At 42.9% G+C, this 15,039-nt stretch overlaps 1 protein-coding gene across 1 annotated transcript in view; it reads right to left on the bottom strand.

The window, feature by feature from the left end:
- Nucleotides 1-833, bottom strand: part of LOC145397074 (glutamate receptor-like) — a 40,520-nt gene extending 39,687 nt beyond the window's left edge. The window contains exon 1 of the mRNA XM_080270282.1: nucleotides 682-833. Coding sequence (XP_080126408.1) covers nucleotides 682-833 — 152 coding nt within the window. The remainder of the gene's footprint in view (nucleotides 1-681) is intronic.
- Between the last annotated feature and the right edge of the window lie 14,206 nt (nucleotides 834-15,039).

The following is a 15,039-nucleotide window of genomic DNA, read 5'->3' as shown; positions in this document are numbered from 1 at the left end:
CTGTTTTTCTGTTCCTAGGGAGAGTAAAGATGGGAAACATAATTCCCGAGACAGCATTTACTTAGCACCGGTTTTCTCCCTGATGCCTCGAAGACCCAGCAGTGACGTAAACTTGCCTGGAAATATGAATATCCCCAAGCTCTTGCATGGTTGACACATGATCTGCTTGACTGACACATGATCAACAGGAAAGAATGAGAAGTCAGTGCATAACTTCTTTTAATTCTGAGAATGAATATTCGTTTTTAATGTTTCTATCTAGCTTCTATATGAGGAAAACTGAAACACACAATTCAGTAGACAAGAAGGGGCTTTAACTGTGGAATAGCTACCTATTTTGGTCAAGAGCAAAGGAATTTCACCAAGGAACTGTAGTAAAAAGCAATGTACAGGTAGTGCAGATGTTGATGTAACATCTGGATAATTTACGAAGAACTGTGCCGTCTCTATCTAAGCTCTATTATCTTTTATGAAACTCCAGGCCAGAAAGTTGCCAGTAGGAACAGACAGTGTATATGTAAGTAAATAGTTTAAAGAAAAGAACTTCACTTCAGTACAATCCAATCACCATTTAGCAATGCAGGTGCGGTAAGAGTCAGAATAGTAACTTCCACAGAGAAAGGACAGGTAGACAACCAGCACGGTCAACATTCTTGCCGAATACACAAAAGAGTTAGTTACGTGAAATTCAACTTTTTTGAGAATTCCTTGATGAGTCTGGCATCCATGGAGTCTTTGAGTGTGGCAGTGCTGTATGGTTCATCAGTGTCCGGAGTGTAGTCCACGTAGGGGAAGTAGCGAACAGTCACTATCTTCATCCCATGACCGTTCATATTAGGGAACTGATCTGTGAAAAAAAAGAAAGAAAATATATATATATATATATATATATATATATATATATATATATATATATATATATATATATATATATATATATATATATATGTATATATATATATATTTATTACCCCACTAGGTATGGCAGTACCAAATAGGATAATGATGATGATTCTGATGATGAGAGATGGCGTACCCTTTACATGAGTGAGAAATAGTAATGATGCACTACCTTTCCCGGAACTATAGTTGTAAATGTTTATGATGATTATGATGGTGATGATGAGAGATGGCGTATCCTTTATATCAGTGGGAAATGGTGATATACTATGTAGCCCAGAACTGTGGTTGTAACAGTTGTGATGATGATGGTGATGAGAGGTGGCGTACCCTTTTTATCAGTGAGAAGTGATGATGTACTACGTTGCCCAGAATTGTATTTGTAATAGTTATGGTGATGATGATAAATGATACACTGTTTACCCTGTTTAGCAGTGGGAAATGTAATGATAATGATAATTCTGGTTATGAAGTTGGTAATCATTATCTTAAAACTGGTAATAATAAGTTAATTGTGAAATCTGTCCCTTAATACATATCTGGTGTTGAAATTGAACTCACTTTGAGATGAATTACACCGTAATTTTAAACTGTTTTCATATTTTTAAAGCGTGAGTAATATTTGGAGATAATCTAACTTGTCTCTCAATCTTATACATGCATTAATTTTTACACTACTGTTTAGTTTTTTATTCCTTCATTGTTTCACACATTTTCGCCCACTCCTTCTGGTTCTTATTCTCATATTGTCTCGTACGTGATTTTTTGCACGATGTGTGAAAACATACATTCGAACAAGGGGATGTCATTCCGAAGAAATGTGCTTTTCCTCAGTGAAGTTAAATTTCTTCTGAACAGAAACTGAATGCCCGCTTGTCCAGCGTTGCAGTACATACAGCGGCGGTACACCATCAACTGTTGCAGCTCTCTTGGCTCACTCACACCTGAAAAATAAAATATGTTGGTATATTTTGAGTGTATTCTACAATCAATGGCTGCCACAGTTAAACAGTATGTTTTTCATGCATGGAAATTGAAGGGATAATGAGAAAGAAAGGACAATCATGGACAAAACTTCGCCGACATAACTGTCCGCATTGTGTCCTGCCCTCCATACTTCTCATTTTCCAAAAGACTCACACTGTATGTCCCTCTCATGCTTTAGTTGTGTACTTCAAAGAGTATTACATTCACAGAAAAATAACTCATGCAATACCTCACAGTACCACAGCTGGTATAAAATTGTCACTGGACATTTGTCCATGGCGGTGCCTTAACCAAAAAGAAATCATAGGTGAATGTGGATGTACTCCCTGTGACAACAGTACAGTGACCAGACGGTACAGGGAGTTAGGGGATTTAATCTGTAGATGACCAGAGACAACTTTGGTTGGCCTATGACCAACAGTGAGGTGGTTGATGTAACAAGGAGAGGTATTTATAGAAAGTTCTGACAAAAGTAAGATAAGATGTGACAACTTCATCACAACCAAGAATCCAGACTATTAAACGATCGTAATAACAATAGATTTTCTGGTCAGCTCTTAGTTTTTCCAGTAACTTTAGCAAGTTATCACACATTCCCCCACTAAAAACTTCAGATGGAAACACTATAAATGACCTGCGTGGAAAACCGAACATCCCTGCCAGAGCGTTTGGCAAAAATCCTACCCTAAAGGAAGTTAGTCAGAACGTCCCCGAACTAGAACTTGACTCTCTCGAAATCGCTACTCCTAAGATACAGACTAGATCCGTAAAAATAATCCATCCTAGAGAATCTACCAACCAACAAGGCTACCATGTCCAGATGGCATTCCAACCCCTGGGGGTAGGGGGGTTTCAAGAATTCTCCGCCAGTATCCCTGCTTGTCGTACTAGTGACTAAATGGGTTGGTGGTGGGTTAGTGCCCCACCCCTTAAAAAGAACTAACTAAACAAGCAAATAAAGCGTCTCGGACCAGGACGGACTATACATTGACGACTAAGGAATGGACAAAGGACATTCTGAGGGTGGGGACATGGAATATGAGAGGAGTGACTGATGCAGTGAAAGAGAGATTGTTCAGGTGCTTGAGGATGCAAGAGTGGATATATGTGGATTGACTAAAACTAAATGGGAAGGTGAGAGGGAGAGAGAATGGGAATGTGGTTTAGGAATATGTACGGCAGTTAATGAGAATGAGAGGGCAAGAGAGGGAGTATGTCTGATGATAATCAAGAAGTGGAAGGAGAATATAAGAGAGCATTGAACAGTTGGTGCAAGGATTCTATGGGTGAGGATGAAAGTAGGTATAAAAGCGTGGGTGACTATGTGCGCATGCGCCAACAGAGGACCCAGTGGCAAGAGTGAGAGATGAGTTTTGGGTGAGTGTAGAAACATATATGGACAAAATTGAGAGGAGCAAGTGAGTGTTTTTGATTGAAGGCATGAATAGCAAAGTTGGGAATGTACAAGTGGATGGAATGGTTGGTCAGTGGGGTGTGCCAGCTGAAGTAGATGGGAATGGTGGTGCTTTGGTGGACATCTGTGCTGGTAAGGGTGTTGGCAATAGCTAGCACCTATTTTCAGCATACGGTGATCCACAGGTATACATAGAGTGTAATGAGGAGGATGGATGGTGAACTTGTTGAACGAAAGGCAATGATAGACTTCGTGTGTGTGGATGTGCGAATGAGAAGACAAGTTTTGGATGCAAGAGTGTGGAGAGAGTGGGGAAATGAAATCTCGGACCATCACTTAGTGATGGCCAAGGTAAACATGCAAAGAAAATGGCTGAAGAGACGAAGGGGAAGACAGGAGGAAACAGCTCCAGTGACGAGAGTGGAAAAGTTGGAAGACAGTGAGAAAATGGCAGAGTATAAGAGCATAGTGGAAGAAAGATTGGGAAGGTATGAGTTAGAGCAGATGGAAGGGGTGGAAGAAGTATGCATGATATTCAAGGAAGAGATAGGCGCACCGTGTAAGGTGGTTTGTGGAGTGAGGAGGAGATGCAGGGGTGTGCAAGAGACAGCATGGTGGAATGATGAGGTGAAACGAGCTGTGGAACAAAAGAAGAAGGCATATAGTGAATGGCTAGCGAGTAGAGGTAGAGGAGAAGATGGGAGAGAGAAGAGAGAGGTATATGTGAGCAGGAGAATGGAGGTGAAGAGACTGGTGAAGGAGAGTAAGAAGAAAGTGGATGAAGAGTTTGGGAGGAATCTGAATGTGAAATGGAGGGAGAGTAAGAAATTGATTTGGAAGGAGGTAAAGAAAGTAAGACAGTGTGAAAGGGGAAATAATAGGGCAGTGAAAGATAGGAATGACAGATTGTTGGTGAAGAAGAGAGAGAAATTGAGGAGATGGAGGAAGCACTTAGAGGGTTTGTTGAATGTAGAGAGTGAGAGCAGTGCGAGTATAAGTGGTTGGGGAATGGCTGGGAGAATAGATGAGAGGAGGGAGGAGGAGGTCAGTCGGGCGGAAGTAGTGGAAGCAACGAAGATCAAGATGGGAAATAGTGGAAGCAAGGAAGAACAAAATGGGAAAGGCCCCAGGAATTGATGGAGTGTGTGGTGAAATGCTGAGGTATGGGGGTGAGATTGTTGTGAAGTGGGTATGGAAGTTGTGTAGATTGGCTTGGGAAGAGGGAAGGGATCCTGAGGACTGGAAATCAGGTATAATTGTTCCTTTATACAAAGGAAAGGGGAGAGAGAAGTCTGTGGTAACCATAGGGGTATTTGCCTTCTAAGTGTGACTGGAAAAATATATGGCAGAATACTCATTGATAGGGTTAGACATATGACGGAGGAGCTAGTTGGAGAAGAACAAGGGGGTTTTAGGAGGGGAAAAGGGTGCGTAGATCAAATATTTGTTCCAAGATGTTTAGTGGAGAAGTATCTAGAGAAGGGAAATAAAGTGTATGTTGCTTTCATGGACTTGGAGAAAGCTTATGACAGGATAGATAGGCAAGGTATGTGGGAGGTATTAAGAATATACGGAGTGGAGGGGAAATAGTTGAGTGCTGTGAAGAGTATATACGAAGGATCTAGGGCTACGGTGCGAGTGGATCGTGAGCTGAGTGAGTTCTTTTATCTCAATGTGAGACTGAAACAGGGTTGTGTGATATCTCCATGGCTGTTATATATATATATATATATATATATATATATATATATATATATATATATATATATATATATATATATATAATATTTTATGTGAGGAAGAAGGAAGCAAAGGCCACAAGCCCACAATAACTGTTCCCTCCCACAGAAAAACAAAATACAAAAGAGAGCCAAATTCAAGATTTGATCATTTCGAGATGCCTGGACACACTGCGTTTGAAAGACTGGAGATCATAGGAAACAGAAAATACTGACAAAGGGAGACAGTTCCAGAGTTGACTTGTTGCATAAATGAAGGACTGGGAGTAACGGTTAACTATTGCATTAGAGAGTTGGACAGAAAAGGGATGAGAGTTTGCTGCTAGACGGGTGCTCCACGGCTGTCGTAGTCGTGGAGGAATACATGCAGACAGTTCAGAGGAGCAGTGACCATTGAAGTAGCAATAGTAAAGAGTTAAACATGCAACAGTGCGGCGAAGAGACAGGTTGAAGGGAGTCAGTAAGAGGAGGAAAGTTAATGAAACGAAAAGACTTTGACTCCAACCCATTGAGAAGAGCTGTATGTGGGGAACCTCCCCATATATGAGAGTTGTACTCCACATAGTAGCGGACAGAACCCGTGTATAGAGTCAACAATTGCGCAGTGATAAAGAAGGAATGGAGTCGGCTTAGCACACCTAATCTCTTAGAAGCAGATTTTACAAGAGATGTAATATGATCTTTCCAAGATAAGTCCCGAGTAAATGAAACTCCATGCAAGTTCAAGGATGATGCAGGATTAAGCTGAATATTATTAAACATCACTGGGTACACCTGTGGAAGATTCTGTCGGGTTGATAGGCGTAAGAAATGATTCTTTGATGCATTAAAAACAACAAGATTATTTTTACCACGGTCAGAGATATGAGCCAAGTCAGACATTAGGTGTGCCATACCATCATCCCTTGTTTGTTGAAGTAACTGCTGAGATGGACGTTGCGGGAACCGAAAAGAAAGGTGAAGGGTGGAGTCATCAGTGTATGAGTGGATAGGGTTAGACGTACATCTTAGAAGGTCATTGATGAATAAAAGGAAGTGATTTGGTGAGAGGACAGAGCCCTGAGGAACATCACTGTTGATAGATCTAGGAGAAGAACGATGGCCGTCTACAACAGAGGCTATAGAACGACCAGAAAGTAAGCTAGAGATGAAGGCACATATAGAAGGATAGAAACTGTAAGAGGGCAGTTTGGAAATTAATGATTTATGCTAGAATCGATCGAAAGCCTTTGAGATGTCAAGTGCAATAGCAAAGCTTTCACCGAAGTCCTGAAAGGAGGATGACCAGGAGTCTGAAAGGTAGGTGAGAAGATCGCCAGTGGAGCATCCCTGACGGAACCCATACTGACGATCAGAAAGAAGGTTGTGATAGGAAAGATGCTTTAAAATTTTTCAATTAAGAGTTGACTCGAGAACTTTTGAGATACAGGATGTTAAAGCAGTTGGACGATAGTTAGAGGGTTGGGAATGGTCACCCTTCTTTGGGACTGGCTGAATGAGAGCAAACTTCCAGAAAGGAGGAAACATACAAGTTGATAGACAAAGGCAAAAGAGTTTGCCTTGGCAGGGTGTAAGCACAGAAGCACAGTTCTTGAGAACAACAGGAGGGACTCCATCAGGCCCATATGCCTTGTTAGTATTGAGGCCTGTGATGGCAGAAAATACATCAGCTGAAGAAAATTTAACGTCAGTCATGAGGAAGTCAGAGGGGGGAAGTGATGGAGGAACAGCACCAGAATCGTCTAAGATGGAATTGGAGGAAAAAGTCTGAGCGAAGTGATATGCTTTATCAGTAGAAGAAATAGCTACAGAGCCATCAGAATAGAAAAGAGGAGGGATGGATGATGAGATAAAGTTGTTTGAAAGGTTTTTGGCAAGGTGCCAGAATGAGCGGGAAGAATTCGAGTTGGAGTGTTGAGAGCTTTTAGTACAGATGAAATGATTTTTAGCAGAGTAAAGAACAGCCTTAGCACGATTCCAGGCAGAAACGTATAAAAGATGTGATACGAGTGTGGCTTGGCTCCAGTAACTTCTATAGGTCCTCTCCTTGCGGACAGCATTAGAACAAGCATGATTAAACCAAGGCTTTCTTGCATTAGCGACGGGATATGAGAAAGGAATGTATGCTTCCATGCCCGAGAGAATAACCTCCGTAATGCACAAGGCACACTAAGATGGCTCCCGGCCATGGATGCAATAATCATTCCAAGGAAAATCAAAGAAGTACTGCCTGAGGGCCTCCCAGTCCGCAGCTCCAACTTGCCACAGATGACGTTTCTTTGGAAGGTACAAAGGCTGTACCAGAGTGATAGGACAGGTTAAGGTGATATGGTTGTGATTGGAGGAGCCTAATGGTGAGAAAAGATTAATAGTGTAAGCAGAAGGATTAGTTGTAAGGAAGATGTCCAGTATGTTCGAGTTCTCTCCAATGCAGTCAGGGATACATGTAGGGTGCTGCACAAGCTGCTCTAGGTCATTGAAGATAAAAAAGGTGTAGGCTTGTTCACCAGGTGGATCAGTGAAAGGAGAGGAGAGCCAAAGGTGGTGGTGAACATTGAAATCTCCTAAAATGGAGATTTCAGGGAAAGGAGAAATTGATATACGTGGATGGGGTTGTAAAGGAGGTGCAAGGTAGGGCAGTGGATGTGGGGATGGCTCTAATGAATGAGGGTGGGATTTGAAAGATTCCAGTGTTGCTGTTTGCCGATGATACAGTATTGTTGAGTGAAGGATAATGAGAGTTGCAAGGTTTGGTGAATGAATTTGGGACAGTGTGTAGGAAGAGGAATCTGAAAGTTACTGTGATGTAAACAAAAATAAAATTATGGTGTTTGAGGAGAATGAAGTCACAGAATGTACATGAGGTCGGATGGTGAGGGTATGGAGAATGTGAGTGTATTCAAGTACTTGGGTATGCTCTAGTGTCCGACATTTTTTCCACACTGGAGCATGTCTCTCGCTACTGTACACATTATTTTATTCATATTTAGCGAAAATGTGTTGTAGCACTGAGATAAGAAACCAAATACCACTTTAGTGTAGTGTGGTGTGGGAACAGAATGAGCACTAGATTTTGCAGAGTCCGGCATTCTCTATCATAAACAACGAGGGTGAAGGGAAGGTGATAGAGAAATATGAATTGTATATATGTTTAAAGTCTTGCGGGAAATATTTACCTTGTTGGTATACTTTAATGTAATCAATACTACTTTACTGAGGTGTATAATGTGCATGGTAAAGTTGCTATGCTTCTATTCGTGTATAAATCCCAGTTGTCTGTGGGGTTTGGCACTTCTGAATATGTTGACCTCAGCGCTACTCGTAGAGGGGACGCCGGTCAGCTAGGGCAGAACGCACTTATCATTGAAACGAGAGGGAAGTATTAACTCTGAGCTCTCTGCGTCGCAGTTGTATCTTTCTGTGGCCAATAAAGAGAGAGATATCTGCTCAGTTTTCAGTTCACGTGGACACACTACGTACCTCTACAATTCCTTCAACAGGATTTACACCGACACCCATCATCTCCAGTGTGTGAGAAAGACATTTGGTGTGAGTGTGTCAGCCAGAAGTGACTTCGACCAGGCGGAATGTTATTAACCTTGCTTGGAACAATGAGTTCACGTCTAAGCTGATATATAAATCGGTGATCAGTTGTGGGATTCCAATAAGCTGATATGTTAGTGACCAGTTGAGGAATTCATACAAGCTGACACATAATATTGGTGGCAGCGGTGGAATACGAAAAGGTGCTAAAGGGATCTGTACAGTGAAAACCCTTGCAACTGCTCGTGATCCTGCAGGTGAAACAGAAAATCTTACTCTCCTGTTTGCAAAGAGACTAATTGCAGAGCGAGTAAGTGGAGCAGATATATCTGAGTATTTAATCTCGTTCTCTCTCTTTCTCTGCCTGAGAGAGATACCTCTACCTTCAAGTGTGAACTGGCAATTATCTCGCTCTGGTGTGCGAGATATTGGCTCACCGAGTCCAGTGCGGTGAAGGGTGGTATCGTCTAGACACATCTGGCAACTTTGGGCCCGGAGGCTGGAGTGAGGCAGGGCGAGTGTGTGGTGTGTGGTGGGCTGTGTGGTGCGGTGCGAACTTCAGCATCATATGACATCTAGATAGTGTGCATGCACAGTGAACCTTCAGGCACACTTTTTAAGCAGCATGTGTTAGTTAGGTAATGTGTGTAAAATAATAAAGGTTTCTCAGTTTCCCCTAAATATATACATTTTCTGTATGTCTTGTCTGTGTCCCATTCTGTATTGCTAAAAGCCATAACTAATTTATTTGTGTCAGTTTAATTTTTCCTGTGACTGGGAAGGGAATAAATTCTGACAAGGTTAGATGGATACAGTGATGAAGTGGGGACGAAAATTAAGGGGAGATTCAGACAAACCAACCACGACGGAAAGTGAATCAGACTCAGAATTGTGTGAGTGGATTGAAACTCTAGACAAGGGCATTCAAACTTTATGTAGTGAGGGACATATTGGGGCTGAAGATAGTCAAGACACTTCTGAGGAACTGGATGGTGGGGACTTGAACACTTTACATTTGCATTCTGGTTATTCTTATTCTACAGTTCCTGAAAGTTCAGTTAGGTCCAAAATGGCCATTAGTCTTGCTAATGAGGGTACTCCTAGTGAAGAGACTGTGGATGTTGAACAGGCTACAACAGTATCTGTGGTCACTCAGGATACTCAAGGTCCAAAAATCTCTGTTAGCTATGCAACCACTCACACACCCACTTACACCTCAGGCATGTTCAGTACACCATTAACCTTTGGACAGCAAGGGCAAGACCATTTATTTGCTAATGTTCCTTCTGCTAATCCATGGGGCATGAATACTAATAGTTTTGGCATGCAAACCCAGGATCCTTCTGCTAATCCATGGGGCATGAGTACCAACAGTATTGGCATGCAAACTCACGTGAATTTTCCTTCTGCATGTCATGAACCTAATATGGCAACCACTTATCTTAACCAGGCCAAGGCTAAAATGCCAAAGGTACAACGATGGTGTGTTATCCATGGGCAGTGTCCTCATTCTATGAACAATTGCCCACTTGTTCTTGCCAATTGGGAAAAACTGGGCAACCATGTTAATTCGGGAAAAGTTCAGTGCCACAACCAGAAGTAAATAAAATTGTACAGTCCACTGATGCGTGTGTGGCAGCTATTAAAAAGGTGGATTTGCTCTCAATACTTTGGATCATAGGGAAAGGCCAGGTGTCTTTGATAGTGGACACCGGGGCATGTGCAAATATTATTTCTAGTACAGTGCTAGAGAGGCTGAAGTATAAAATGCCTCGAGCTAATTGGACGTTGTCAGCACCTGATGTTATCTTGACAGGTGTGACAGGGAGTAAAATGAAGATCGCAAGCCAGGTACCATTGCCACTGAGGGTAGATAAATGATCTCCTGTGTTACGTGCTACATTTTATGTGGTTGAGGATTTCCCTCTGCCAGCTGATGGGTTATTGGGCTTTGAATCCATGGAGGAGTATAACGTGATTATACACCCTCAGAGACATTCTATTTTCTTTAATGGAAAGGAGTTTGTAGGCCTTAATCCCTCAGCAATACAAGCTGGAACTGGCATCCAATCAGGAGCCGTTCAACCATTTGTGACCCCGACAAGTGAAGCGTCAAGGGAGTCCCCGGACGCACACGAAACAGACTGTATGGATTGGAAGCAGGTCAGAGCTATAGTGAATGGGAATCACCACTTACCCAGTTGAACTGTCTGCAAAATTCCTGTCCGAGTACATGATGTGTCGAAGGGAACTAATGTGGCATGTTTACCAGAGACCGTAAAACATAAGGCATTGTCGTTGGAGTCCATCCTGAGTATTGTCGGACCAGACCAGAAGACACCCCTCTTCATTGCAAAGATGACTGGTGGCACTGTTAAGCTCAGAGATGGTTGTTATATAGGCGACTTGATGTCCCATGGTGCCCCTGAAAAGGAAGTAAAAAATGTACCAGTGATCTCTCCCATAGTCACATTACAAACAACGACTCAGTCGGAACCTACACGTTTGGGAGAGGAAAGTTGCTAGAACAATACGTGAAGGTAACAGATAATGTTGCCCATAAAACGCAGTTGCTAGCATTTCTTAAAGAATTCTCCGACGTAGTGACACTTCCAGGAGAACCGCTGGGTACGATGGACAAGGTGAAGCATCATATTGGGTTGTGCCCTGGTACAAATCCGAAATATGTGCCTGCATATCGCCTACCACACAGCCAAAGGAAAGCAGTGGAAGACAAAGTTGAAAAGAGGCATCATGTTGAAGTCATTCAGCCTTCTTCCTCACCGTGGAATGCACCCCTCTTTCTAGTGCCTAAAAAGGACAGTGGTGTGAGACCTGTTGTAGATTTTTGGCAAATGAACAAGGTAACCTTACCGGATTGTTACCCGATTCCGCATCTCAGATACTTACTGCAGTCCTTGGGTAAATGAAATACCGTGTTCACCTGGATCTAGCATCAGGGTGTTGGCAGGTGGCACTGACTGAAGAGTCGCGTCCCATCACTGCCTTTAGCACTCACCGTGGGCACTTTGAATTTCTCCGGATGCCTTTTGGATTGAGTAATGCTCCTTTGACATTTCAAAGGAGGTTAGATCAGTTGTTTGGTGACATAATTGGGCAGGACGTCCTGGCGTATCTAGATGACTTAATAATTGTGAGCAAAGACTCATTTTAGTGAGTTAAAAAGAGTGATGGAAACGTTAAGATCCACGGGTCTGAAAATCAAGCTATCGAAGTGCGATTTTCTAAAGGCAAATGTTAGATTTCTTGAACACTTAGTTGATGGCGATGGCATCAAGGCTCTCCCAGATAAGGTTAAAGCCATGGTAAATTTCCCTACACCCAAGTCCAAGGATGATGTTCGCTCATTCCTAGGGCTCACTGGTTTCTACAGGAGCTTTGTCCACAGTTATGCTGCTATTGCATCACCATTGACGACGCTACTTAAGAAGGATGCTGCAAGGCAATGGGGACCATCGGAAGAGAAATGCTTCAATGACCTCAAGAAAGCCATGACAGAGGCACCCGTGTTAGTGTTTCCTGATTATACTCAACCTTTTTACCCGTGCATGGATGCGTCAGGTTTGGGACCGGGAGCGGTGTTACAGCAAAAGGATGAGGAAAGCAAAATGCACACCACTGCATATGCCAGTAGGGCACTAAGACCCCCAGAGAAGAATTATTCGGCAACACATTTGGAGACATTAGCAGTTGTATGGGCATTAGGACATTTCCGGGATATCATCTTCGGGTACCGGATAATTGTTTTAACAGACCATGCTCCGACTTGTTTAAGGGGAAGAACTTGCATGCATAGCAAGGTCGCACCTTGGTTCAGCAGGGTAATGGAGTTTGACCCAGAGGTCAGATATTTACCAGGCTGACAAGATGTTGTTGCCGATTCACTGAGTAGAAACATTGCTGCTGCCATATCTGAGGATATCCTTCTTTCTGGATATTCCTCGAACACAGTAAAAGCGGAACAATGTAAGGATACGATGTGGTCTCAAGTCATCTATGCCTTGGAGTCTGGCAACGAGTCTTGTCTACCTGAACTTCCGGTACAGATGACTCACTTCCATCTTCAACGGAACCTTTTGTATAAACAGCCCCCAGGGAAGGACACTGTCAATCAGTTGGTTGTTCCTGCTACAGTACAGCAAGCCGTGTTACAGGTGGTTCATGACGTACCTCAAGCGGGTCATCCCGGACATGACAGATGCATATGTGAGGCAAGAAAGACATACTATTGGCCAGCCATGAAGAAGGACATAGAAGCCCACGTTAGTCAATGTGTCAAGTGCACGGAAATGAGAGGAACTACGGGACCACCGACTCCCATCTTGGAATATCCCCTACCGGAAAAACCATGGGATACAGTCTCCATTGATCTCATAGCTTTGCTGAGGAGTCATCAAGGCTCCAGCTATGTACTGGTGGCAGTGGACCATTTTTCACGATTCACTGTTTTAGCACCTTTAGAGACGAAAACTGCAGAGGAAGTGGCGCACGTTTTTGTAACCTCAGTGATTTGTCCATACTCAACACCTAAGGTATTGCTCAGCGATAATGGCAGTGAATTTCGCAACCAAGTGTTAGAGGAAATCTGTCGTACGTATGGGGTAAGGCAAGTCTTTATTAGGCCTTACAGTCCCAAGAGCAATGGCCTGGTGGAGAGGACAGACAGGAAGATACTGGAAATCTTGAGACCAGCGATACATACACAAGGAGACTGGCAAGACTGGTTACCTCATGTAGCGGTGGCCATCAACTCCTAAGAAAGTTCAACAGGGATACCTCCTCATTATATCCTTTATGGAGAGGAGATGGTGTTACCCTACGATTTGCTGGCTGGACTTCCTATGCCGGTGTATTATCAAGAGAATTATGCCAAAGTCCAGCTTGCAAAGTTCCAACACATACATAGTGAAGTACGAAAAAGATTAAAAGCCTCAAAAGGGGAGATGATGGTGAAACAACACAAAGGTAGTCAAGAAAAGATGTTGGAGATAGGCCAGAGGGTTATGATAAACAATCCTGAGAGAACTTCCAAGCTCAAACCTAAGTTCTGCGGACCATATACCATTGTGGAACACGTGCGTGGACATACTTATTGAATAAAGAATGATGCTAATGGAACTCAGGAGGCAGTACATCCTGACAGGATCAAACCAGCAAGTCAAGAGCTAGACCTAAGTAACCAATCATCTGATGTGTTGTCCCCTCTGTCTTCGTCGCAGTCTGTCTTTATCTGTACCTGTCCCTAACCAAGAGTATCACAGCAAGCTACGATCCCAAAGTAAGAGCGATTAAGGGAGTGTCTTCTCTTACAGACATGTGACTCACACTTAGACTCCTCTTGCGTTGCTTGGAGTGGACCTATGGAACGACATCGGACACGGACACGAAGAGTTGATGCCAGGAGCACTGAAGAGCCCATTTGGAGAGGTAGTGGTGGTAGAGGATGCAGTATGCGTCTACTATCCAATGGAAGGATATCTCCAAGCTCCAGATGTTGTTAAAGAGGTCTCTAAGGGATTGTTTCACCTCATACAGCAACTTTCGGAAGGCGGCAAGTTATTTAACCGACACCCACAGTTGATGACCTCGGACAGTGAAGCTTTGGTACAAACCTTGCATGGTGTAACCGAGCTTCACACTGGACATATAGATAGGTTCACGGACAGGCTCACTAAATTGCATGTCGCTTTACCTAATGCAAATTCTGATCTTTTCAAGCACGTGCATGTACGTACTAAGAGAGGACTTGTGGATCTCCTAGGTATCGTCTCAAGAGCTCTTTGGTACAGCGCTAGACAAGGACGTAGTGCAATTGGGTAGACATATGCATGATTTGGCATTGGTGGCTAAGGCAAATAACAGGCTAATCGTACACACTTATGAGCAGTTAGGTGAGTTCACTAACAAAGCCAACGAGATAATTAAGACTACCAACCATCTCGTAGGAGTTGTGAACATCCAAACCAACTTACCAACCCTGACTAACTTAGTGTTAATCACTGAGGACTTACATGCTCTCAATGAGTCAACCACTGCTTTAGAGTCGCATGCAGCCAATATGGTGGACGGCTTAATCGATGCAAGTTTGAATAGGTTTAATGCTTTATTGCTTCCTACTCACATTTTAATCAATGCTCTTGACGTAGCTATGGTGAAGCATGGATTTACGCCTCTTTTTGGTATGAGTCAACTGGAATATTCTTACCATTGTTAGAGGCCCAGTTGACCCATGATAGCATCCTGATATTCGTACCTATGAGGAATGATGTAATATACCATGCATAGCGGTTCATTCCTTTCCCTTTTGCTACTGCAAACAATACACTTGTCATTCTGAATGAGGGACCAGAGGTGCTAGTTGTGTCAGATGACAAAGGGTTTATAGCTGAAACGACTGTGGATGAATTTGAGAAGTGTAAGGCCTCATTTCTTGAT

This window comes from Coenobita brevimanus, chromosome 40, assembly GCF_032717465.1.
Source record: "Coenobita brevimanus isolate Jiangsu-jjx chromosome 40, ASM3271746v2, whole genome shotgun sequence".
Classification (NCBI taxonomy): Eukaryota; Metazoa; Arthropoda; class Malacostraca; order Decapoda; family Coenobitidae; genus Coenobita; species Coenobita brevimanus.
This window is presented reverse-complemented; position numbering and strand designations above follow the sequence as displayed.